The following is a 25,376-nucleotide window of genomic DNA, read 5'->3' on the forward strand; positions in this document are numbered from 1 at the left end:
GGAGCCACAGATGTGGCTCTGCCTGGATGGCTCTGAGATGGGAGCAAAAGAGGGCTTGGTCACGAGATCTCACATTTTTGTAAATTTTAGTACATTTATATATAGGAGTTAACTGCCCAATTAATAGCTTCAAATTATGAAGTTTCGTCTTCCTTGCTTGCTTGCCTGCCCTCCTCTTTTCATGTTGTTTATGCTTTGGGCCTGAAGTTTGAAGAGCTTGTCCTTGAGTCTCCAGCTAGAACAGGATTGTTTTGTCTTCACCACTCTGTGAAAAGATATTAGTAGCACTTAATATACAGCTAAAAGCTGCCCACCAAAACACAATAGAAAAACTTAAAACCTAAGGTATCAGTTGTCTGCTGACAGACAGACAGCAGGAAAGAGCTCTCCTTTGCTTTTAGTTAGTTTTTAGATCACTTGAGACAGAGAAGTTCCCTGGACTGTGGTTTTCTTTTTCTTTGGAGTTGTTTAAACCTGCTCTGCACTGAACACCCCGACCGCACCAGCAGCTTGCACCTGCGGCCCACTAGGCTGAGCCTCGGCTGTGGCATTTCCAGTGCCAGAGGGACTGATAAGAGACTGAGCTGAGCTACTGCCCACAGAGGGACTTTCTGAGTTTGTCATCTCTTTTGTAGCGGCAAGAGGTTTTATTGTTTAATATTGTTCATTTTTTTGTGCTGGTGAATGTTTTGCCTGTTAAATAAACAGGGTTTTTTCCCGTTTTCTCTGAGGAAATCTTTTCCTGATCTGGTTGGGGGAGTGGCTGCTTGAATTTTCTTTTTAGAGAAAACCCTTTTGGAGGTTTTCTCCCAAATTTTCCCAAATCCAGGACAGGGTGGTGGGAAGACAGAGGACCCCCAAGTGGCTGGAGTGGGGGGACGCTGGAGAGGGGGACCCTGAAATTCCCCCAGCATCCCTAAGCAGGCCCTGGAGAGAGGGATCCCCAGGACCCATGGGATTCCCAGCATCTCTGAGGAGGGGAACGACCAGAACCCCAGAGGGATGAGACTGGAAATGGGACACTCCTGGTGGCTTTTTTTTTTTCTTGATTTTTGGAAGTTTTTATGGACACCAGATGACTTCTGGAGATGGATTTGGTTGGGAGGAATTCCCAATCCAAGGGATTCACACCTTGTTTTTCCCAAACCAGGATATCCCATTCCCAAACCTTGGCTGAATGGAGGAAGAGAAGGCTACAAGGAAGAGGAATATGCCCTGGGACACCCAGGCAGGTGAGGAGGAAGTCAGTGCCCCTTTCCCCCTCTCTCCTGCTCCGTCTCCCAGCCCAGCATGGCCCCTGGCTGCAGGACAACCCTGCTGTCAACGCCGTCCTGCTGGGGATGCACTGGGGAGATCTCCTTCCCCTTCCCTGTGGCATGGAGGCAAATCCCATCCTCTCATTTTCCTTCCTACCCCAGAAAAGGAGCTGAGGATGGAGACCAGGGAGGACAAATCCCTGCACCAGAACCTCGTGGAAGAGGCTGTTTTGAGCAGTGCCACAGTGCAGAATTCTAGTGGGGAGGAAAAGTTCCAGAGATCCCACAGGAGGAGGGGCTCCAAAGCCAGCCCAGGATTCTCTGAGGAAGAAAGAACCACCCAGAGCCAGGAAGGGGGACAGAGCTTTAGGCAGAGCTCAGAGATGTTGGTTCATGAGCAGCTTCGTGATGGGGAGAAGCCCCACAAGTGCTTGCAATGTGGGAAGAGCTTCAAACAGAGCAACCACCTCATCAGCCACCAGATGATCCACACCGGGGAATGGCCCTACGAGTGTGGGGAGTGTGGGAAGGGCTTCAGCTGCAGCTTCGCCCTCGTCACCCATCAACACACCCACACTGGAGAGAGGCCCTACGAGTGTCCCCAGTGTCAGAAGAGGTTTCACACCAGCTCCAATCTCCTCTGCCACCAGCAGATTCACACCGAGAAGATGCCCTTCACCTGCCCTGAATGCGGGAAGGGCTTCAAGGGCAGCTCCAACCTTGTTAGGCACCAGCACATCCACACTGGGGAGAGGCCCTCTGAGTGTCCCCAGTGTGGGAAGAAGTTTCAGACCAGCTCCAATCTCCTCCTGCACCAGCGCATTCACACAGAGGAGAGGCCTTTCCACTGCCCTGACTGCAGGAAGGGCTTCAAGCACAACTTTACCCTCATCAGGCACCGGCGCATCCACAACAGGGAGAGGCCCTACGAGTGTCCCCAGTGTGGGAAGAGCTTCTCAGACCGCTCGTTCTTTACCCGACACCAACAGAGTCACCAGTAAGGGCAGCTCTGTGAGTGCCCCAACTGCAGGAGGAGCTTCATGCACTGCTCCAGCTTCATCCCCCATGGGAGGAACCACATTGGTCAGAGCCCTGACGATCCACATTCCCTGTGATCCATGTTGGGAAGACACTGGGCTGGTTATTCCTTTATTTTGGTCCTAATTTTCTTTGGATTCATCTTCATCCCTTAAAACCAGAGGAAATTGGGGTAAAAATCAATAAATTCATCAAAGGCATCTAAAGCCTCACTTTTTACTTGTGTTTCAGGGGAATCTGAGATTCAGGGAAATAATTGCGAGAATTTGGGGTTTTGGAGGGTATTTGGTGTACTCATTTCCTTTTTCTTGGCACTCAAAGAGACAAGAGGGTTCAATCTGTCACCTCAATGCCACTGAAAACTACTCAATCCCACCCCAAAATTCCTCGATTCCACTGCTCTTTGGTATGGAATGGGGTTGGAAGGGGATTGAGCAAAGATGGCTTCAAATCAGGAGGGTTGAGATGGGCATTGGGTGGGACAGGATGGGTGGAGTGGTGTTTGGGAGGTGGAAAATGGGGGAAATATGGCTTGGGAAGGGGGTCTTGATGTCCAGGAGTGGTGGGATGAGTTGGGGTTGGGATTGGGGAGGTGGGTTGGGGTCTGGAATGAGACAGCCAAAGTTTGGGGATGATGAAGGGAGGGGGAGCCCATTACTGAGTGAGTTTTTTAATAATCCACATTCCTGAAGAGATTTTTGAGGTCTCTCATCTTTCTGAGGCAGTTTTGGGGCACTCCCCAGCTCATGGGAGTTTCCTGAGAGCAGCTCCATGGACCCCCATTGCCAGGGGTGGTTGCCTTGGGCACGAGCTCAGAGTTGTAGCCAGAGTCCGTTGCCTTGGTGCTGGAGAGCAGAGAAATGATGAACAGCCCCAGACATCTCCAGTGTGTTTTTGGGGGCAGGGAGAGTTCTGCAAAGATGGAGTGGTCACTGCCCCACCCCAGCCACTGCAGTCTCTGGCCCAGCCCGAAAGTGGCAGCCAAGCCCCTGGCACCCCACAAACCCCACCTGGGAGAGGAACCAGAGCAGGTCAGGCTGTGACACGGGTGTGACACTGACATGTCCCACGGCCCCAGAGCTCACAGCAGCTGAGATCCAAGGCTGACTATGGATCTCTCTCTCCCTCTCTCTCTTCTCCTGACTTCCTCTTCTCAAAATCTGGTTAACTTGCAATTGGACAGGTTAGAGTTTGCTAAGTCAGTGCTATATGAAGTGCTTTACTATAATTCAATGCTGTTTAAGATTTCCCAAGTACATCATTCTCTGAAGTTTGCAACTAAAAGTTTGTTCTCCACCCTCCTGAGCAATTTGTTTTTTTCTCCCCTTGGCCATCTGTCCTGCAGGCTGTGCCCCCTGGGCGTGCTGCTCCTCTGCCCTGGCCAGCTGCACTCACCCATCTCACTGTGCCCCAGCATTTCTCACCCAGCGTTTCTGTGCCCTCCCTGGGCTCCCTGCACCCAGCGCTGCCGGCTCCTGGCACACAGAGCCAGGGCAGGAGCCCACCCTGCCAAGGGGCTCTGGAGCAGGGCGGGGGCTGCGATGGCTGCTGAGCTCAGCAGCTGCTCCTGGCATGGTTCCATGGAGACCGAGCACAGCAACACTGCTGAGCATTGTCCCTGCTGAGGGTCACACACTGCCGGGGCACATTCCCTGCCTGCAGGATTGCTGAGCATTGTCCCTGCTGAGGGTCACACACTGCCGGGGCACATTCCCTGCCTGCAGGATTGCTGAGCATTGTCCCTGCTGAGGGTCACACACTGCCGGGGCACATTCCCTGCCTGCAGCATTGCTGAGCATTGTCCCTGCTGAGGGTCACACACTGCCGGGGCACATTCCCTGCCTGCAGGATTGCTGAGCATTGTCCCTGCTGAGGGTCACACACTGCCGGGGCACATTGCCTGCCTGCATGTCGCAGACATCTTTTCATTAAAATCCTTTCATTAGGATTTTTCCTGCTGAAGCTGAGAAGTTTCAGCAACAAATGTAAACAATGGTTATCTGCTGCTGTGGAATGCAACAAGTGGATCCATGATTGGTCTCCTGTGGATGTTTGGACGTACTGAACACTCACAGCAGATCTGGCTCTTGCTCTCTGCCGAGACACTGATCTTTGTTATCATTCTTTTCTATTCTTTGCTTAGGAGTTTCTGAGGAAACTTTTCTTTTCTTTTTAGTATAGTTATAATGTAATATATATATATATCATAAAATAATGAATCAAGCCTTCTGATCATGGAGTCAACATTCTCTTCTCTCTCTCATCCTGAAAACCCCTGTGACCACGGTCATGGCTGCAGGATTCATGCCCGACCCAAGTACTGCACTGATGGCTCCAACATTGCTTTCCAACAAAAACACGGGAAGGCAAACTGTTTGCAGTTTGTGGTATTTTACAGTGTCTAAAACTCGCTAAGTCATTAAACCTTAAAGGTGAGATCCATTTGGAATGAATGACATGGAGAAGTAGTGCAAGATGGAAAAGGGGAGCATAGAAATAAATTGAGGGAAACATTTCAGATGGTTTCTTTCCATTTTCATTTCATTTCTGGAACGCTGGTTCAGTTTTTCGGTAATCTTCTCCGTAATCCCATCTGTTCTTTTCAAAAACCTTTCCTGGAGAATGAGGTCAAGCTCCTGTCACAAGATGTGCCACCACCTGCAGCTTCTCTTGGCTTTCCGCACTGTGCATGCAGCAGGACTCTTGCAGCAAAGCAGGACAAAGGTTTGGAGAACTTGACATCTTGTCCTTTCTTTTCCTGGTGGACTGGGGAGTTGTGCTGTGGGTAAGGTTTTCATTGTTACTGTTCCAGGCTAAGAAAACAGGAGGTGGTACCAGGAATTGTTAGAGAATACAAACCTGGCTGAATGCAGAGGAAGAATCTCCAGAGCCTGCAGCCACAAGTGGAGAGTTGTGTGATAATCATTCCAACCTGTCACTGGACATCTTGAAAATTATCTGGAATGTGAAAATGCTCTAACAGAGGGAGTTTGTTTCTGAGTTCAGTGTAGATGATTCCACATCTGGTGCTTGGTGCATAAATCAAGAGCACAATCAGTTCATGAGAAGCACCAGAACAAGCTGGGCCTCCCAGAGCAGCCAACTGTAAGAATCTGAAAAGGAAAAATGCAGGAAATGACTTGGTGAATCTTGCCTGGAAGAAAAGTGATCTTTATCTAATAACTGCTAATCCATTCCCTCGTCTTTGTCTTTCTTAACAAGGCCATTTGCATCCCAGATTCCCCATGAAGTGTGAAGCCTGAGCTTCTGGAAGCGCCTGAAAGATGCCCTGTTCCTCTGCAGGGACACTCAGGCTGGAACAGGAGCCCGAGCCCTGTATGGGGAAGCCTCCTCTGAGCTGGAATTTGTGCCGTGCTGGGAGAGGAGGAGGAGGGGGAGAGCGCTGGTGCTGTGTGGCAGGAGCAGGAGGTTTGGGCCGCAGGACATTCCGCCTGTGCCGCTGCCCCGCAATGGGCGGCCGTGCCCGGGGCTCTGGGCCTGGCCCCGCGTGCGCTGAACTCCCTGGGCTGGGCTCAGGTTCCCACTGGGACTGGGCAGAGCCTGGGCTCAAACTGGGGGCAGCAGCAGTGCAAAACGCCTCTGGGCATCTGTGTTTCCTGCTGCTGGGAAGGAGCAATGAAGCGAGTCAAGAAGTTCTGGTTTCTGTTTCTCCTGGTGGATTTTTTAATTTAATTCCACATTGAGGAGGCAATTTCTGTGGTGGCCTCTGTCAGTTTTTTCTATTTCAACAGCTTCAGTAACAGGGCTTTGTTTGAACTCTGCAAATGTGGCCTGTGTGGCTTTAATTCCCCTCGCCTTAGTGCTCAGGGGCTGGTGGGCATTCCAGTATCTGCTGATCTTTATGACTGCTACAATAATACTGACTTCACTGTCCTGAAAGCACCATGGATAGCACCAACTGAAAGAGGCATTTGCAGTTTTATGGATAAAATTCAAGTGGCAAGCACAAGAGGGCCAAGAGCAACCATGATCCCTAATTCCAAAGGCAAAGGCAGCAGCAGCCTCCTGCTGTCACCTCAGGGTGAGTCAAACGGAGCTGAAAACAGCGCTGGAACCCGATCCTGTCTTCCTCTGAGGGCTGGCTCAGGGCAGCACAGGCGGGCCCTGAGCAGTCAGGGCTCTGTGTGGGTGCTGGTTGCTCTGCTCCAGAACTGAGCTGGAAAAGCCCTTGGGAGCCGAGGCAGGAGCAGGCGGGAAGGGGCCGGCGCTGCTGCTGCTCCTGGCCGGGAGCCCCGGCTGGGCCGGGCCGGCGCTCCCTGCGCTGCGGCTGCTGCTGCTGCCAGAGCTGGGCTGGACTCGGGGACAGGGAACGGACACAGGGGGACAGCAAAGGCCTGGCGGCTGCAGGGATGGTGGCGCTCGGGCCAGCGCCAGCACAGAGCTTCAGCCCGCAGTTAGCCCTGAGGGAAACGCTGTGGAAAGGCTCCATTTCAGCCGTTCTGCACTCATGGCTGTGAAAGGACTGAAATGAAAGGAGAACAAGCAGGGCCCGACCCCTCCTCCTTTGGGAGGAGCCCTGCGCCTGGGGCTGTGAGGGGCCATGAGGGGCTGTGAGGGGCCGTGAGGGGCTCTGGGATGGGCCATGACGGGCTGTGAGGAGCTGTGGGAGGCTGTCAGGGAATGTGATGGGCCATGATGGAACTGTGAGGTGTCATGAGGGGCCAGGAGGAGTTTTGAGGGGCCATGAAAGGCTGTTGGGGACCTTGAGGGGGAGAAGGTCTCTGAGAGGCTGTGGGAGGCCAGGCACGTCATGGAACAAAGGATCAATTATGACACTGTGGAGACAAGGAGAATGTTGTTGACTGTAAAAAAGCTCATGGAACCAAAAGCTCATCGTGACATTCCGGGACCTCATGGAACCATGGAGACCGTTATGACACTTCAGGTCCCAATGGAACCAAGGGGTCGTTGTGATACTGCAGGGCCTCATTTAACTAAGGGGTCATTGTAGCACGGCAGGGCCTCATGGAATCAAGGGGATCGTAGTGGGGCTCTATGAGATCACGGGGACATGCTGACTCTCTGGAACCAAGGAGACCACTGTGACACTGCAGAGCTCGGTGGAACCAGGGACTCATGTAACAGTGAGAAGCCCAATGGAATCAAGAGGCCATTCCATACTTCAGGGCTTCATGGAGCCAAGGTGCCCTTGTGACGCTGCTGGGCCTCACGGAATCCTGGAGACCATTATCGCACTTTGAGGCCTTGTTGAGTCAAGGGGCTCTGCAGGGCCCTGTGGAACCAAGGAACTCTTTGTGACACAGCAGGGCCTCATAAAAACAATGAGACTGTTCTGGCACTCTGAGTCCCCATGGCACCAAGGGGCCAGTGTGACACCACAGGGTCTCATAAAACCAAAGCAATTGTGACACTGCAAGATTTCATGGAAGCAAGAGGCCAGTGTTCCACAGCCATGCCTTTTGGAACCAAGGGTTCATTGTGATCCTGGGGAGCCCATCAGAACCAAGGGGCCATTGTGGCACTCTGCATAGTGCCCTGGAACCAAGGAAACTATTTTGACACAGCAAGGTCTCATGGAAGCAAGGGGCCATTGTGCCAGTGGGGACCCAAAGAGACCATTGTGACATCACTGGACTTGTGGAAACAAAGATCTGTTGTGATACTACAGGGCCTCATGGAACCAAGGGGCAATTGTGATGCTGCAGGGCCCCAAGGATCCAAGAACATGGAAAAGTTCTGGTTGGCTAGGCCTGACTGGTCCAGCTGACCTTGGCATGTTGAGGGTTGGTTCTCATCTGCCCCTAAAACCCTGGACTTCTGTGCTTTCCTTCCTGTGGGAAAGAACTCTCCCACTCCTCCAGGGGTTCATGGCTGAAATTGGGATTCCACGTCCGAATTCAGTTATATCAAAGGATGATTCCTGTATGAAGCCTGCCAGAACAGACAGCTCTGGATGGCTTTGGCATCTTGGGGGCCACCTCTGATCTGCCTTCAAAACACTGGGGGTCTGTGCTTTTTTTTCATGGAAAATTCATCTTTCAAGTGCAGGTGTTCATAGCTGAAATTGGGAATCTGCCTCCAAAATTCCTTATATCCAAGGACAGCTCCCAGACAAAAGCTGCCAGGACTGTCTAGGTTTCCTTGGCTTCCTGAGGGCCATCTCTTATCTGCCTTTGAAACTCCGGGGCTCTGTACTTCCCTTCCTATTGAAATAAATTGTCATTCTTGTCCAGGTGCTCATGGACAAAACTGGAATTTGGCCTCCCAAGATCTATCTACCCAAGGACTGCTCCCAGACAAAAGCTGCCAAGACAAACAGGTCTGGCTGGCCTTGGCCTCCTTGGGTCTGCCTCTAATCAGCCTTAGAAACACTGGGGCTCTGCCCTTTCCTTCCTGTGGAGAGCTGCCATTCTGTTCCAAGCAATCATGGCTTAAATGGAATTGCACCTCCAAAACTCCACAAATATCCAAGGGTTGTTTTCAGACAAAAGCTGTAAGGAAAGACAGGTCTGGCTGGCCTTGGCCTCTGGTGACTGCCTCTGATCTGCCTTCAAAACCCTGGGGCTCTGTGGGTTCCTTCCTGTAGGAAAGAACTGTGCCTCTTGTCCAGGTGCCCATGGCCTCTAGCACATGAGCATTGTATAGGGCTAAAGGAGCTCTGTGCTCAGTGGGGTGGAAACTGAGGACAGCAGAGGAGAGCCCGGGGAGGGACTGAAGGGTGCTTTCAGAGTTGGTGAATAGCTCTGAGAAAGTAGAGAAAAGCCTGAACAGAAAAATCAATGCCAAGGGTGGCTGGGGAGGCCCAGATTGGGAAAAAGGAGAAAGGAATTTCCCTCCCTGGGCAGGGCTGTGGTGCAGTACATCCCCAGCAGGAGCCTGAAGCAGCCCAAGGCTTTGTGTGGGCAGGCAGGAGGCAGAGCTGTCAGCAAAAGAAGGGCCCAGCCAGGTGGGGCAGCCGGGGGATGCCGACAGCCTGCAGGGACAGAGGCGCAGGGCAGGGACACCGTGGGACAGCCTGGGCTGCACAGGGCACAGGGATGGGTGATGCCGAATTTTGCCCCAAAAGGCGAGAATAACTGCCTAAGAGACTCAGCTTAAGTCTAATAAGCAGGAGGTATTTTATTGCGACGCGTCGGGGAAATCACAAAGTGGATTTCCGAGTTCACATAGCAAAAGCAAGCCTTATATACAATTTTGGGTATAGGATTACATCAGATCAGATACATAATCATGCATATTCATATGGGGCGTGGTGTAGGCGGAGCGTGGGCGGAGCGTAGGTGGAGACATCTCTTTTGGGGAATTTTCGGGTGGTCGTTCCTGTTGCCTTCATCATAGACGGGGTCTTTCCGATGACTCTTCCTCTTTAAACTTTTGAACCTCTTCCCTAATTTGGTCAATTCCCGGTGTACTTGGCTTGGTCTCTATGGCTTGGCAAAGTTCTTAGGGTCAGTTTGACATTGTTGGCTCTGAACATGCTTAGCCCATCAGTTCCCCCTATCCCTATCTCCTTCCTGTCATTGTGTTTCATGCTTTAGCTGATTAATTACTCTATGTGTTTCCTAATACTATGCCTTCTTCAAATGCCTCACATTCTATGTTTTAACTCATTATTTCTTGGAGGCTATCTGCTTTGGGGCTTCATTCCCCCCTTTTCTTATAACTTACGAATTCTTTCGTCAAGTTCTGGTCCCACAGGACGCTGATAGGCTCGTGCCATTGCCCAAATCATTTGGGTCCTCTTCATTATGCCCCTTAGTCTCCACCACAAACAAATGTTTGTAAGAGTTAGTAATAACAAAGCTATAATTACTACTAGCATTGGGTGCACCAGGTAATGAAAGACCTGTGTAGCTGTTGGGGAGTATCCTGTAAAGATGTCCCACCAGTGATGCTGGCCTACTTGTTCTACTCCGGTCAGGACGTTCTTTATCCTTTCTGAATTGTGTTCTATCTGCCATACCATTCGTTTAGTTGTTTGATTCACCTTTTGCACCAATTTCTTTACTTTAGGGTGTGCAAGCATTGCTTTGAGAATTTTGACGTCCATCCCTATTTGTAATTTCGGTATCTCTTGATATAGGTTGAAATTTGCGTTAATTAGCTGTTGGGTAGTTATTGGGACAGTGTAATGAAAATCACAACCTATGATCTTGGTAAAGTTGCATACACAAAAGTTAGTATTGTTAGTCTCTTCTAGGCAATTATCTATAGTGACGTTGTCACAAGCTGTCCTTATGCAAGCACACCCATTTCCTATATAGTAAACTTGTGATTGTGTTCTATCATGCGGAAGCATTTCTAAGGTACATACACTATTTTCAGCATCTAAGCATAAATCTTCGGCTTCTACCACAGCATTTTCGCAAACATAGCCTAATTGTCCTCTAGGGATGCATGCTTCTGTGCTAACCGATTGCCACTTATTTTTGGTGTAATCATAACTGGCCCAGACGTTATGGTTTATTGGCCTGACAATGACATCTTGATGTATTGTCCCTAATTGTCCTCTAGGGATGCATGCTTCTGTGCTAACCGATTGCCACTTATTTTTGGTGTAATCATAACTGGCCCAGACGTTATGGTTTATTGGCCTGACAATGACATCTTGATGTATTGTCCCTAAAGTGAGGATGGGAAAGATACCTCTTTCCTCTGCCGCACTAATGGTGAGGACATAAGCTTCAACGTGTTCTTGTTGAGGTTCGTAAGTGAAGTTTATGGCTGATTGTTACGTAAGGCATAAACCTCGAAATAGGGCCCTCTCGTTCCCAATTCTGGGTGGATACACTGGTGCGCATGAGACCATGGGTCTATTGGGGAAGAGTCTTGGGGAAAAGCTATACTTATCGAGAGTCCAATGATCAGAGTTGTAAAGGTTTGGGGTGGAGTCAGAATTATGATATCTGCTCTTCTTGTTTGTTCCCCGGAGCTTTCTTGACCCGTGAGAGTGGGTTTACGTGGGTCACTCCTTAATCCGGACCGTGGTGAAGGTAGTCAGCAGCACTTGGAAAGGTCCCTCTCACTTTTCTTGCAGAGGTTTTCCTAAAAGATTCTTAACATACACCCAATCACCGGGATTAAACGAATACAATTTGCAATCAGGTTGTTTAGGTTGGTGTTCTATCATCACAGTAGTGTTTTTATCAAACTGTTTTTCCACCGTAAATACATAATCATAAATGTATTGACTACTGACTTGGTTTTTTTGCATCCCCATTTATAACTTGCATAACATAAAGTCTACCATACAAAATTTCAAATGGGCTTAACTTCTTTTTTGATCTTGGTTTGACTCTCAGCCTCAGCAGAGCAATAGGCAAAGCTTGATACCACTGCAAATTAATCTCCTGGCATATTTTGGCAATCTGCTGTTTGATAAGATGATTCATCTTTTCCACTTGCCCACTGGCCTGTGGACGGTAAGGCGTGTGTAATTGCCATTTGATTTGTAATGCTTTACTTATTGCTCTCACTACTTTCGCACAAAATGTGTACCCCTATCCAGAGAAATGCTCTTCGGTACCCCAAATCGTGGAATAATTTCATTCAACAGTACTTTAGTTATTTCTTTTTTCTTATTTGTCCTACAAGGGAATGCTTCAGGCCACCCAGAAAATGTATCAGTTAATACCAACAAATACCGAAACCCCCCTTTTTCTTGGGAGTTCAAAAAAATCAATTTGCCATACTTCACCTGGGAATTTACCTCGATTTACGGCCCCTTGGTGTACCTTGGTTCTCGTATTCGGGTTGTTTTTCAGACACCGCTCGCACTAGGACGTAACGTGTTTTACAGTAGTAAATAATTTTGGTCCTGCTATCTTGGTTTGCAAATATTGGTAAAGCGGATCTAGATCCCAGTGGGCCTTCTCATGTTCTGCTTTTACAAACTGCCACATCACATTTCCTGGTACTACTAACTGTCTTGTTTCCAATTGACCCCAACTATTTATTAGGGCCACTATTTCCACTTCCCTAGTTCTTGTGGCAGCCAATTTAGCTTCTGTATCTGCCTTCCTGTTCCCTATTTCTGGAACAGTGTCACTTTTCAGATGTCCCTTACAATGCATTATGGCCACTTGTGCTGGGAGTTGCACCGCCTCTAGCAATCGCAGAACCTCCTCTGCATGTTTGACTGTTTTTCCTTGTGTAGTCAACAGTCCTCTTTCTTTCCAGATGGCCCCATGAGCGTGTACAACGGAAAAAGCATATTTAGAGTCTGTCCATATATTAATTTGCATGTTTTCCGCCAATTCCAGGGCTCGAGTCAGAGCTATCAGTTCTGCCTTTTGGGCTGAAGTCCCTGCAGGCAAGGGGTTCGACTCAATTACCCTTTCTGTAGTAGTGACTGCATAGCCAGCCATTCTTACTCTTCGCTTCACGAAGCTGCTGCCATCCGAGAACCAGTTGTCCGCATCTTCGAGCAGCTCTTCTTTGAGATCTGGGCGACTGGAGTAGACGGCTTCAATTGTTTCCAGGCAGTCGTGTTCGATGGGTTCTGCTGGGGCTCTCCCTTCTAGAAATGAAGCTGGGTTCACAATGTTAGTTACCTGAATGGTTACGTCATCTGATTCAGCCAGGATGGCCTGGTATTTTAGGAATCTGGAAGGCAACAACCAATGGTTGCCTTTCTGTTCCAGCACAGCCGACACAGTGTGAGATACTAACACAGTCACCTTTTGGCCCAACGTGAGCTTCCTGGCCTCCTCTATGTTAGTTATTACTGCGGCCACTGCCCTCAGACAGCGTGGCCATCCTTTACTTACTTCATCCAATCGCTTGGAGAAGTAGGCCACAGCCCTCTTGTGTGGTCCCAACTGCTGTGCTAAGACTCCTAGGGCCATCCCTTGTCGTTCATGGGAGAACAGCCAGAATGGTTTTAATACATCTGGGAGACCTAAGGCCGGTGCTCTCATTAGCTCCAGCTTCAACTTCCTGAAGGCCCCTTCTGCCTCGGGAGTCCAAACTAGAACATCCTTAGTTTCCTTCAACAAATCATACAGTGGTCTAGCGAGTATTCCATACTGGTAGATCCATAGCCGACACCAACCTGTCATCCCCAGAAAGGCGCGCAGATCTCTCACCGTCTCTGGTTTAGACATCTGGCAGATGGCCTCTTTCCTAGCTGCTCCCAGGGATCGCTGTCCTCTGGAGACTTCGTATCCCAGGTACACCATTTCTTTTGCACCAGCTGTGCTTTCTGTTGAGAGACTCGATATCCACTTAAACCCAGGAAATTTAACAAGGAAATAGTCCATTCAATGCATTCTTCTTCTGTCACTGTTGCTATTAGGAGGTCGTCTACATACACTGCAGAAGAGTGCCATCTCCCAGCGGCCTTTCTCACTGTTCTAAGGCAAAAATCTTTTGACTCTCGGGAGCTAAGGGAAGGCAGAAGAATGCGTCTTTCAAATCTAATACGGTGAACCAGGCCAAGTTGTCCTTCAGTCTAGTTAAAAGCGTGTATGGATTAGCGACTATCGGATGTAATGTCTTGGTTATTTCGTTTACTGCTCTCAGATCCTGAACTAGTCTATAAGCTCCATTAGGTTTCTTTACTGGCAGGATCGGTGTATTAAAATCCGATTCGCATTCTATCAATGACCTCAGTTCCAAAAACCTTTTGATTATGGGCTCAATCCCCTTCCTTTCTTCTATCCTCAGAGGGTATTGTTTTCTTACCACTGGTCTTGCCCCAATCGGTGCTGCTTGTTTTGATTTCAGGGGGAATTGTGGAAGGGGCTAGCAGCCGGCCTGTTAGCTAAAGGAGCGAGAAGTAAGAAGAAGCTGATAAGGAGCTTTCTCCAAGGCCTTGGCAGCTTTCCCAAAAGCTTTGGCAGTTTTTTTTGGGGTTTTTTTTGGTTTTTTTTTTCCCGAAGTTTTGGCAGCTTTCCCAGAAGCTCTGGTAGCATGCCAGGTAACTCCCATGGCATCTGAACCTTTTTCACCAAGTTCCCCATCAGAGCCCCCTTCTATCTCAGCCCCCCCGTCAGGTATCAGCCCCGACTCTTCGTCTGCATTTTGCCCCGTTTCTCTTTATTCTCCACTCCTTTAAAACCTCAAAGAACGAGTTTTAGGTTCCTGCTAGATCAACAGCTATTTTATCTCCCGCCCGAGCAATATTGTACTTAATGAGTTTTAAAAGTAAGGCTTTTCTGGTTGGCCTGTTGCTCCCACAAATTGTACCAATTCCTGATTTAAAACCGAAAAAGTTGCTCCCGTATTAATCAAAAGTACTGTTTGAACTGTGCTTTAACCCACTGAGTTAATTGATCTACTATAATTAACAGATATTTCCACCGACCTACTTTAAGCAAGTCTACAGAATCAACCTGGATCCTTTGAAATAGCCGCTAGGCTGTTTTCTTATTTATCTTTTAACAGGTGAGACACCCCTGGGTAATTTGCCTTTTAATTTCAAATATCCCCATACACCAAAATTTTTTTTTTTTTAAAAAAGTAATCACAAAAGGCTCTTGCTTCCCAGTATGTCCGTCTACACAAGTTATCTAAGATCTAATGTGCCACTGGTTTTGGCATCATCTTTATATGAACTATCGCTATATTTTTGAAATTGTCAATTCCCCATATATTAACCCCTTCCTCTGAGTGCTTATAAGTCCCCTTTCCTTCTTAATTTCCTTGAAAGTATGTACTATATTAAAGGCATATTTGGAGTCTGTATAAATAGTCCCTTCTTACCTTTTAAAATCTACAGTCTCGCGCCGACCAGGAGGGACTAAAGGCACCAGACTCCTTTACTCTAAACCTTTTTCTACCCCACCTGGATGCCAACCCACGTCATTAATTTCTAAATTGTCTTCTTCAGGTAAAGAATAAATTTCAAGTTTTCCTTCACAGGGTTTTATCTGTAAATTTAGGGCTATTATTAGATCTCTGCCTAACATATTTTCCTCGGCCTCTGGTATCAACAATAAATCATTTATTCCAAATTTGTCATTCGTTTCAACTTTTACTCCTTTTATTACAGGAACAGGGAAGGCTTCTCCTGTAATTCCGATTACTGAAACTTGTTCATAACTGATCTCACATCCCTGGGATAATTTCGTCACTGTTGACCAAGAAACTCCTGTACTTACTAAAAATACAAATTCTTCACTCTGAGGACCTACTCTTAGTTTTATTATCAAGGGCTCTTCTAGGTGTAATTCAATCCTCTTCGTTAGACAAAACTCTTGTCCTCTCTGACTCTCCTGAGAAGTTTTCTCGTCTTGCTGTTTCTTTTTGCAATTTTTTTTGCAGGTGCCCCTTTCTATGACAATAAAAACAGGTAGGTCCCGCACCCTTCTTTTTCTCATTTCTACTACATGCATCACAGCAACGTTCCTTAGACTTTGGACCCTTCTTATCTTTTTCCAGGACTAATACTAGGGGATCCTGAGGGACTACATTAATTTTGCATTCTTTTTGCCACTCAGGTTTATTCCTTAGGGTGAAAAACATGTCTGCGTACATTATCTCATCCCATTTGTTGAGCCGGTGGAGGAAAAACATTAGTTGAAATATGGTGTTATAATTAGTTGTTCCCTGCGGCGGCCATCTCTCATTGTCATCTAACTTGTACAGTGGCCACCACTGTGTACAGTATTTAAGGAGTGTCTTTTTACTTATGTTTCCCCCTGGAATCCCTCCCAAGTCTTTCCAGTGCTTTAAGATACATCCTAAGGGGGTTTTCATATTTACGTCCTTACTCTGTCGACCTCCCATAGTTATTCCCTGTGTCGGTTTAACACTTCACACACAATTTTCAGTCGCTTTGTCCTGGCTTCTCGCGTTGCAGCGATGCTGCATCTCATTCACTCTCAGCCATACCCACACACCTTTATAAAATAGTTCCTACCTTATGGTCTATATCAGAACAGACTGTTTTACCAGGTTTGGTCATGAGAAATTGCTTACAGACCATGAGACACCGGTTTGCCAGATTCATGCAATCGCAACCGTAGACAGTATAATAATTGCAGGGGGTCACAATTTTCTTCCGGATATCTATCAACTTATTCTCTTCTAAAAGATTACAGAGAGAGCGGCAAGATGTTTCCTGTAAAATTTTGTAACAGACACATAGAACAAACACAGAAAGAGTGGCAAGATGTTTCCTGTAAAATTTTGCAACAGACACTTAGAACAAACACAAAAGATCACCGGCTGACAGACCTCTCAGATAACAGTCTCAGTTCTTAACCCTTAATTCGCAGTATTATAACATCAAACACAATGTTGAGACAGTTTCCCATACAGTATAAACGAACCAAAGATACCAAGATAAACAAATACTCCTTTCAGCAGGACTTTAACCTGCGTTCTCCCTCTTCTTTGTTTTTTTTTTTGTTTTGTTTTGTTTTTTTGGTTTTTTTGTTGTTTTTTTTTTTTTTTTTTTTGTTTTTTTTTGGTTTTTTTTTGGTTTTTTTTTTTGTTTTTTTGTTTTTTTTTTTTTTTTTTTTTGTTTTTTTTTTTTGTTTTTTTTTTACCCCTGTGTTTCTATTACCGGGACTCTAACCCAGTGTGGCAGGACTTTAACCTGCGTTTCTATTACCAGGACTCTAACCCAGTGTGGCAGGACTTTAACCTGCGTTTCTATTACCGGGACTCTCACCCAGTAGCAGGACTTTAACCTGCGTTTCTATTACCAGGACTCTAACCCAGTAGCAGGACTTTAACCTGCGTTTCTATTACCATGCCTCTAACCCAGCTGGGATTCTTTACTGGGGCGTCCCCCAGCTTTCCCTTCGGGCGGTCACGTCTGACCCCCGTTTCCCAACAAAGCGCTTTATCCCAAAACCAATAAACAATTCAAATACCTCTTAATTGGAGCAGGAGATGCAGGGAACCCTTCGTCCACCGAAAGCGCCGGTCCGGGGGGGGAAGTCTCTTCTGACAAAAAATTCGTCAGGGGCGCCAAGAGAATCCCGACCCCGGACTCGGCCCGGGAGGACCTCTCAAGGCCCGGATCTCCTGTCTGGTCCCATCTGGGTCACCAGAACATGATGCCGAATTTTGCCCCAAAAGGCGAGAATAACTGCCTAAGAGACTCAGCTTAAGTCTAATAAGCAGGAGGTATTTTATTGCGACGCGTCGGGGAAATCACAAAGTGGATTTCCGAGTTCACATAGCAAAAGCAAGCCTTATATACAATTTTGGGTATAGGATTACATCAGATCAGATACATAATCATGCATATTCATATGGGGCGTGGTGTAGGCGGAGCGTGGGCGGAGCGTAGGTGGAGACATCTCTTTTGGGGAATTTTCGGGTGGTCGTTCCTGTTGCCTTCATCATAGACGGGGTCTTTCCGATGACTCTTCCTCTTTAAACTTTTGAACCTCTTCCCTAATTTGGTCAATTCCCGGTGTACTTGGCTTGGTCTCTATGGCTTGGCAAAGTTCTTAGGGTCAGTTTGACATTGTTGGCTCTGAACATGCTTAGCCCATCAGTTCCCCCTATCCCTATCTCCTTCCTGTCATTGTGTTTCATGCTTTAGCTGATTAATTACTCTATGTGTTTCCTAATACTATGCCTTCTTCAAATGCCTCACATTCTATGTTTTAACTCATTATTTCTTGGAGGCTATCTGCTTTGGGGCTTCATGGGCAGCAGCTGCAAGACAGCCCTGCCAGAGCCAACCTGGGCAGCACTTTGGCCATGGCTGCTGGCCCTGGGCCTGAGGCAGGAGCAGGAGACAAGTGACCCTTGCAGGGCTGGGGCCTCATTGCCTCCTTGTCCCTGCTCAGCAGCCTGGCAGGGGCCGCCCCATGCTCCTGCCCTTGCCATTGCACATCCCCACATGCCAGTGCCCATCCCGGGAAGAGCCCTGAGCAAGGAGGGACGGACAGGATCTGCCTGGCCAGGGGCTGGGGCTCAGGCCTGGGCCCTTTGCATTCCTGAAACACATCCAGGTGTGCTCAGCACCAGAGACACCTTTGCCTTCTTTGTCCCCAGCTGTGATCACTGCCTCCAGTGTTCTGCACTAACTGGAACTTGGGGACACTTTCTCAGTCGTGTTCCTCAGTGGGAACCATTAAAACTTCAAGAAGTTTCAGAGTTTCAATTTAATTTTGAGTTCTTGAGAAGTTTTTGAGCACTCTCTCAGGGACTGAGTCTGATGTAAACAACACCAAAGTCCCAGGAGGTTCATTCAAGTCCTTGGGCTGTGTCTGTGCTGCTGAGCTTTAAAGGAACAACTCTTCCCAGCACCAGCTCCTCTCCCAGCCCAGCAGGGCTGAGGGCTCTGCCTGCAGGCACTGAGGGGACAGGAGCCAGGCAGAGACAGGCTGAAGGCAATCAGGATTGGGAAGACACTGAGCTGAGACTTCACCTGGGGAAACATTTTCACAGCCCTGTGCATGGTGAGTGTGTGGGTGCAGGGCAATGTCCCCTGTGCTCCTGGAGGGATCTCCGGAAGCCAGCACACCCTACAGCCTGGGGGATGTGTCAGGAGGATTTTCCCAGTTTCTCTGTGGCACAGGAGCAGGAGGAGGAGGATGTGCTGCAGAGCTGGGCTGCCCTGGGCACCGTCAGAGGGACAGGGCAGGACGGCTCCTGCTGCCAAGGACGGCTGCAGGGGGTGAAGCTGGGGCTGCAGCCAGGGCTGCCCAGGGCTGTCCTGCAGAGCAGCTCCTGCAGCCCTCAGGGCTCTTGGCCAGCCCAGGGCATGTGCCACCTGCCAGGGGCAGCTCTCAGCCTGCCTGGCAGCTCCCCATGGACGCTGCTGGGGAGAAGTTGGAGGTAGAAGGAGCCACCCCCATCAGGGCAGATTCTTCCTGCTCTGGAGATGGTGCTGTATGGCCAGGGCTGCTCTCAGCTTTCTCCTAAAGGGAAGGGAAAGGGGCTGTCAGCTTTGCTGTGTCACTGAGACTCCTGCACTGTCACCCTGGGCATCAGCAGATGTGCCTCAGATCTCCCTCAGAAAGTGCCTCCTCAGCCTCCTCTCCCTACAGACAGCAGCAGCAGCTCCTTGGCTTGCAGCATCTCTGTTTGTCTGGCCTGCCCTTAAGGCCCTGCTGCCAGGGAGATGCCCCTGGGGAGTGCCCTGTGCTGGGAGGGGTCTGCAGGGCAGAGCTGAGCCCCCAGAGCTGGGCTGGGCTCTGGCAGCACTGGCAGGGACAAGGCTTGGATAGAGAGAAACAGCTCCCAGTAGGCACAACTCGAGGCAGCAGAGAGCCAGACCAACCCTTGGCATCCCTCCCTGTCCAGCTGTGAAGGGAAAGAGAGAAGGGCTTAGATAAATTGACTTTTAAGTTGGAGTCTTTAAAAACTCGACTTAATTTTTCAAGCTCAGTTTATGTTGGATCACCCTGAACTAGAGGGAGGTGGAATCGGCAAAGTGCACCTGTGTGGGGACCAGCAGGTCTGACTGCAATGGGGCAGAGGGAGCCCTGTTTTCCCTGTGGGCTTCCCCAGGGTTCAGGCTGAGAGCAGTGCTTAAGATGAATCAGTAAATCAGGAGCATAAACCCAAGCTCAAGAATAAACATATTGAGTGAAGTTTCCCCACAGGTAGAGAAGTAGTTTTGAGGGAATTCCTAAAATAACCCTATAGGGTTGATTCCAAGAGCTTGGTCTCAGCTTTTCAATGTCTTGTTTCTACAGTCCACAATGCCCAGAGTTAGGAATGTCCAACAGCAGCTCCATCAGGCACTTCCTCCTGCTGGCATTGGCAGATACGCGGCAGCTGCAGCTCCTGCACTTCTGCCTCTTGCTGGGCATCTCCCTGGCTGCCCTCCTGGGCAATGGCCTCATCATCAGCGCCGTAGCCTGCGGCCACCACCTGCACACGCCCATGTTCTTCTTCCTGCTCAACCTGGCCCTCAGTGACCTGGGCTCCATCTGCACCACTGTCCCCAAAGCCATGCACAATTCCCTATGGGACACTAGCACCATCTCCTACTCCGGATGTGCTGCTCAGCTCTTTCTCTTTATGTTCTCCATGTCAGCAGAGTATTTCCTCCTGACCATCATGTGCTACGACCGCTACGTGTCCATCTGCAAACCCCTGCACTACGAGACCCTCCTGGGCAGCAGAGCTTGTGCCCACATGGCAGCAGCTGCCCGGGCCAGTGGCTTTCTCAATGCTCTCTTGCACACAGCCAATACATTTTCCCTGACCCTGTGCCATGGCAATGTCCTGGGCCAGTTATTCTGTGATATCCCACACATCCTCAAGCTCTCCATCTCACAATCCTGCCTCAGGGAACTTGATCTTCTTGCTGTTACTGTCTTTTTGGTATTTGGCTGTTTTATGTTCATTGTTTTCTCCTATGTGCAGATCTTCAGGGCTGTGCTGAGGATCCCCTCTGAGCAGGGACGGCACAAAGCCTTTTCCACCTGCCTCCCCTCACCTGGCCGTGGTCTCCCTCTTTGTCAGCACTGGCATTTTTGCCTCCCTGAAGCCCCCCTCCATGTCCTCCCCATCCCTAGATGTGGCAGTGACAGTTCTGTACTCAGTGGTGCCTCCAGCCCTGAACCCTCTCATCTACATCCTGAGGAACCAGGAGCTCAAGGCTGCAGTGTGGAGACTGATGACTAGACAATGTAAGAAACATTAAACTGCTGGACAGTTTCTGAAAATAATTTGTAATAAAAGTTGTCTTTGATACTTCTTGTTGGTTTCATTTTGGAGCTATTTTTGGTTGTTTACCTTTTTTAATGTTGTCCCTAAATGAAAGCAATCAATTTTGCCATATCTCATTTTGTTTCTCCACACGTCCACTGTGACCTGTAGACTGTGTCAGCGAGGAGCTGTGCTCTTGATACCTTTAAATGAAAAAAAGGATTTCTTTCATATGAAGCTATCAAGAACATAGCTCCTCACTGCCACAGCCCAGCAAAGTTTTCCCTGGAGATCCCCCTTTTGTTGCCTTCTCTGCACAGTTCAGCAATATCTGTGTGCAGAGCTGGGGGCAGATCAGGGCTGGCACAGCAGCTGTGCCCAGCAGCAGCAGCACTTGGTGTTGCCAGTGCTGCTGCCGTGGCCCTGCCCCGCTGCCCTGGTGGCCCTGGTGTTGCTGCAGGGCCTCAGTGCTGTCGGGGCCAGGCACAGTCCTGGGGGTGGCAGTGCTGGGGCTGCAGCAGGGACAGGCCATGGGCACTGCTGGGACAGCGCTGACGCCTCAGGCCAGGGCCTGGGGGCTCCAGGCTCCTTGCCCAGGCTCTCTCAAGAACACACCCAGGCCAATGCTCAGCACAGAAAAGCCCCGTGAGCAGCCCCAGGCTGGCCGTGGACACGCTGGGGGCCAACAGCAGGGCTGGGGCTCTGCAAGGGCCCTGGGGCAGACGGGAAGGAGCAGCAGAGCAGGGGCTGATCCATCCCCAGTGCGCTGCACAGCCCAGGGCAGCGTCCCAGAGCATCCTCATGGAGCTGCCAACAACATCCCCCCCTCTGCAGCCCTGCCTCTCCCATCTCATACAGGTGCCCCATCCTTGCCAGCACAGACACAGCAGCACTGGCTCAGCAGCCCCTGTCTGCATTGCACACAGCAGGGGGAGCACCCCCATGCTGTTGCTGTGGGGACATGAACCTGAGGGAGCACAAATGCCATCAGCCCCTGGGGCCAGCAAGGGCTGGGTGACACCAGGGAAACCACTCAGCTTTGTCCTGGCCTCTGCAGTCAGCCAGAAAGTTTGTTCCCATCAGATGGGAGTTTCCTATCCCACTGCAGACACTGTTGCTCAGAGCTAGGGCTGCCTGGCAGCCACCCCCAAACTGCCCTGAGCATTTCCTTTTCTTCACCTTTACTTTCTTTCCTCGTCCCTGATACAGATTTCTTCCTATTGCCCATCCCTTTTCCTTCCCCTGCAAACTGCCCATCCCTGTTTGCCCTTTCCTCTCTGGCCCCACTCCCCATTGCAGTTCCTGACTTGGCACCATGGAAAAGTCCCCTGGGGTGCAGGATCATCCTACAAGTGCTGCAGGAATTGTCTGCAGGCTCCTGCAGTGCCTGGTGCTGCTCCCTTGCCAGAGGCACCCCAGGCCAGGGGGGCACATCTGGGCTGCTGTGTCTGGCTCTGGGGCTCCCTGTTCTGGGCAGTGAGGAGGAGCTGCAGAGGCTCTGCAGGACTGAACAGATGGGCTTTGGGGCTGGCAGGAGAAGCTGAGGGACCTGGGCTGCTGGAGCTTCTACAAAGGAGGCCCAGGGATCATCCCAGTTCATGCTCCAAGGGTGGTTCCAGAGAATCCCAGAATCAGCAAGGTTGGAAAAGACCTTGGAGATGATCGAGTCCAACCTCTGCCCTGACACTGCTTTGTCTCCCTGACCTCCTCTTCTCCAAGATAAACAACCCCAGCTCCCTCAGCTGCTCCTCACAGGACTTGTCTTCCAGACCCCTCACCAAGCCTATTCGCCCTTCTCTGGACGCGCTCCAGCCCCTCCATGGCCTTCCTAAATTGGGGGCCCAGAACTGGACACAGCACTCGAGGTGTGGCCTCACCAATGTCGAGTGTAGGGGAAGAATCCCTGCCCTGCTCCTGCTGGCCACACCATTCCTGATCCAGCCCCGGAGCCATTGGCCTTCTTGGCCCCCTAGGCACACTGCTGGCTCATGCCCAGCCTGCTGTCCATCAGTGCCCCCAGGTCCCTTTCTGTCTGGCTGCTGTCCAGCCACTCTGGCCCCAGCCTGTAGCACTGCAGGAGTTGTTGTGGCCAAAGTGCAGTACCTGGGACTTGGTCTTGTTCAACCTCAGCTTGTTGGATTTGGGCCCTGGATGCAGCCTGTCCAGGGCTCTGTGCAGAGCCCTCCTACCGTCCAGCAGATCCACACTCACACCCACCTTGGTGTCATCTGCAGATTTGCTGATGTTGGACTCAGTCTCCTCATGCAGATCATCAATGCAGATATTGAAATCCACGCTGGCTGTCTCTGACCCCTCGGCCATCCTGTGGGTGCCCTGTGCTGGCACTCAAGGTGATCTGTTCCATAACCTTGCTGGGCACCCAGGGCAGGCTGACAGGCCTGGAGTTCCCCAGCTCCTCCTTCCAGCCCTTCTTGGGGATGGGCTCACATTGGCACCTCCAGTCCCCTGGGACCTCCCTGCTGAGCCAGGACTGATGGTAAATGATGGAGAGCAGCTTGGGATGGATCCCATCTCCTCCCAGAGACACCTGTGAGCATCTGAGTGGCTCAGCAGGTCCCCAGCTGCTTCCTCCTGGATTACAGGGGTCTGTTCTGCTCCCTGTGCCCATCTACCAGCTCAGGAGAACACTTTTCTTGAAGATAACTTGACTTATTCTTGAAAACTGAGGCAAAGAAGGGGTTAAGTACCTCAGCCTTTCCCTCATATTTGGTAACCGCATCTCCCCTAATAATGAATGGAGATTGTCCTTGTACCTTGTTTTGCCATTAATGTACTTTTAGAAACATTTTTATTATCCTTCACAGACATGGCCTGGTTAAGTCTTAAGCTTTCAGCTCTCTAATTTTAGTTCTGCATGAACTAACAACATCCTGAAACATATCCTGAGATGCCTGCCTCTCTGTCCGAAGGTGATGCACGTTCTCTTTTGCCCCAAGTTCCTGCTAAAGGCCCATCACATACAGAATGTCACCTGTTGGCTAAAGTACACCTCAGAAGAGGAAAATACAGGAGTCCATAAATTAAAAGAGGAAAAGCAAGCTAGTAAAGTAAAAGAAGAAGAGGCTGGGAGGGCTAACAAAATCTGGGACCCCCTTGACCACTTACTTCCTCCTACCCTTGCAGTACCTCAAATCCTTCCTCCAATTCCTCTTGCTGTGGACCCAATTCCTCCTCCTCTCCCAGCTGTCATTCCTTCACCGCCTCCTAACCCAGTTATACCTCCACCACCTTTCCCTCAACCCTCTCCTTACTCTCTTTACCCTTCACTACTGTTCCCTTACCTCTGCCATCTCATGCACCCCTTATTCACCAGCAAGTTCCGGCTCTGCCTCCCCACCACAAATGAGAAGCCAAACAACATCTCAGAATCTCATGCCCAAGAGTGAAGTTAACCAGTCAGCCTCCACAGCTGATGTTTTACCACTCGGACCAAAGAGGCTGAAGTGGAAAAATTGTTCCCCCTCAGAGAAGTTCCCATGGGTGGGTTGGCCAGTGAGATTGGATTTGTAAACGCTGCCTTGACTGCGTCCGAAGTTGGAAACTTTAAGAAAGAATTGGGAAATTTAGTGGAAGACCCGGTAGGAATAGCAAATCAAATTGATTGATTTTTAGCCCCTAATATTTATACATGGGGAGAATTGTACATATTAAACATCCTATTTTCCCCAGAAGAGACTCGAATAATAAGAACTACAGGAATGAAAATTTGTGAGTGAGAAAACCAACCCGGGCCCCAAGGTAACAAAAAATGCCTTTAGTGGAGCCTGACTGGGACCCTAATCAAGAAGAGGGGAGAAGGAATATGAGAGATCACAGGTCCCTGATGACCAGACGGATAAAAGAATCAGTCCCTAGAGGGAGTAATACCAGGTTAGCATTTGACAGCACCCAGGAAAAAGACAAGACCCCAGCACCATGGCTTAATAGGCTAAAGCAAAACTTCCACATTTACTCTAATGTTGATCTAGATGGCCCCAAAGGCCAGATCCTTCTCAACATACAATTTGTAACTAAATCCTGGCTAGATATCAGATGAAAGTTAGAAAGAATAGGGGACTGGCAGGAAAAAAGTATAATGAACTGCTGAGAGAAGCCATAAGAGTATATCTGAGAAGAGAAGAAAAAAAGACAAAAACAAAAGCTAAAATTATGGTAGCCATAGGCGGAGAAAGTGGAGGAGCCAACAAGGATGGGCCAATAGAATCACTTAGAAGAGACAAAGGTTTTATTGGACCAAAAGGGGCTAGGGCTCTACTCAGTGACAAATATTGTTATTGCTGTGGAGAGAAAGGACACCTAAAGAGAAACTGTAAGAAACTCCAATTAGATGAAGCCATAGCCTGAGAGGAAGAAACTCTAGAGAACAGATTAAGAAGAGACAAGAAATATGCGGAATAGGGGTGTCAAGGGTTGTATGCCCTGGGGAATTTAATGAATCATCTAGAAGAGCCCTTTGTAAATTTTGAGATTGGTCCCCAGAATGATGAATTTGAAGTTTTAGTTGAT

At 49.3% G+C, this 25,376-nt stretch overlaps 1 protein-coding gene across 1 annotated transcript; it reads left to right on the forward strand.

Moving 5' to 3' along the window:
* The first annotated feature begins 1,432 nt into the window (after nt 1-1,432).
* Nucleotides 1,433-2,257, forward strand: LOC131560209 (zinc finger protein 239-like). The gene has a single exon (XM_058808878.1). It carries the CDS (start codon nt 1,433-1,435, stop codon nt 2,255-2,257), a length of 825 nt encoding a protein of 274 aa, XP_058664861.1.
* The last annotated feature ends 23,119 nt before the right edge of the window (nt 2,258-25,376 follow it).

This window comes from Ammospiza caudacuta, chromosome 7 (assembly GCF_027887145.1).
Source record: "Ammospiza caudacuta isolate bAmmCau1 chromosome 7, bAmmCau1.pri, whole genome shotgun sequence".
Classification (NCBI taxonomy): domain Eukaryota; kingdom Metazoa; phylum Chordata; class Aves; order Passeriformes; family Passerellidae; genus Ammospiza; species Ammospiza caudacuta.

What these genes read in the sequence shown, in the direction of transcription:
- LOC131560209 (XM_058808878.1), top strand. Translation starts at nt 1,433, where the DNA reads ATGGAGACCAGGGAGGACAAATCCCTGCACCAGAACCTCGTGGAAGAG.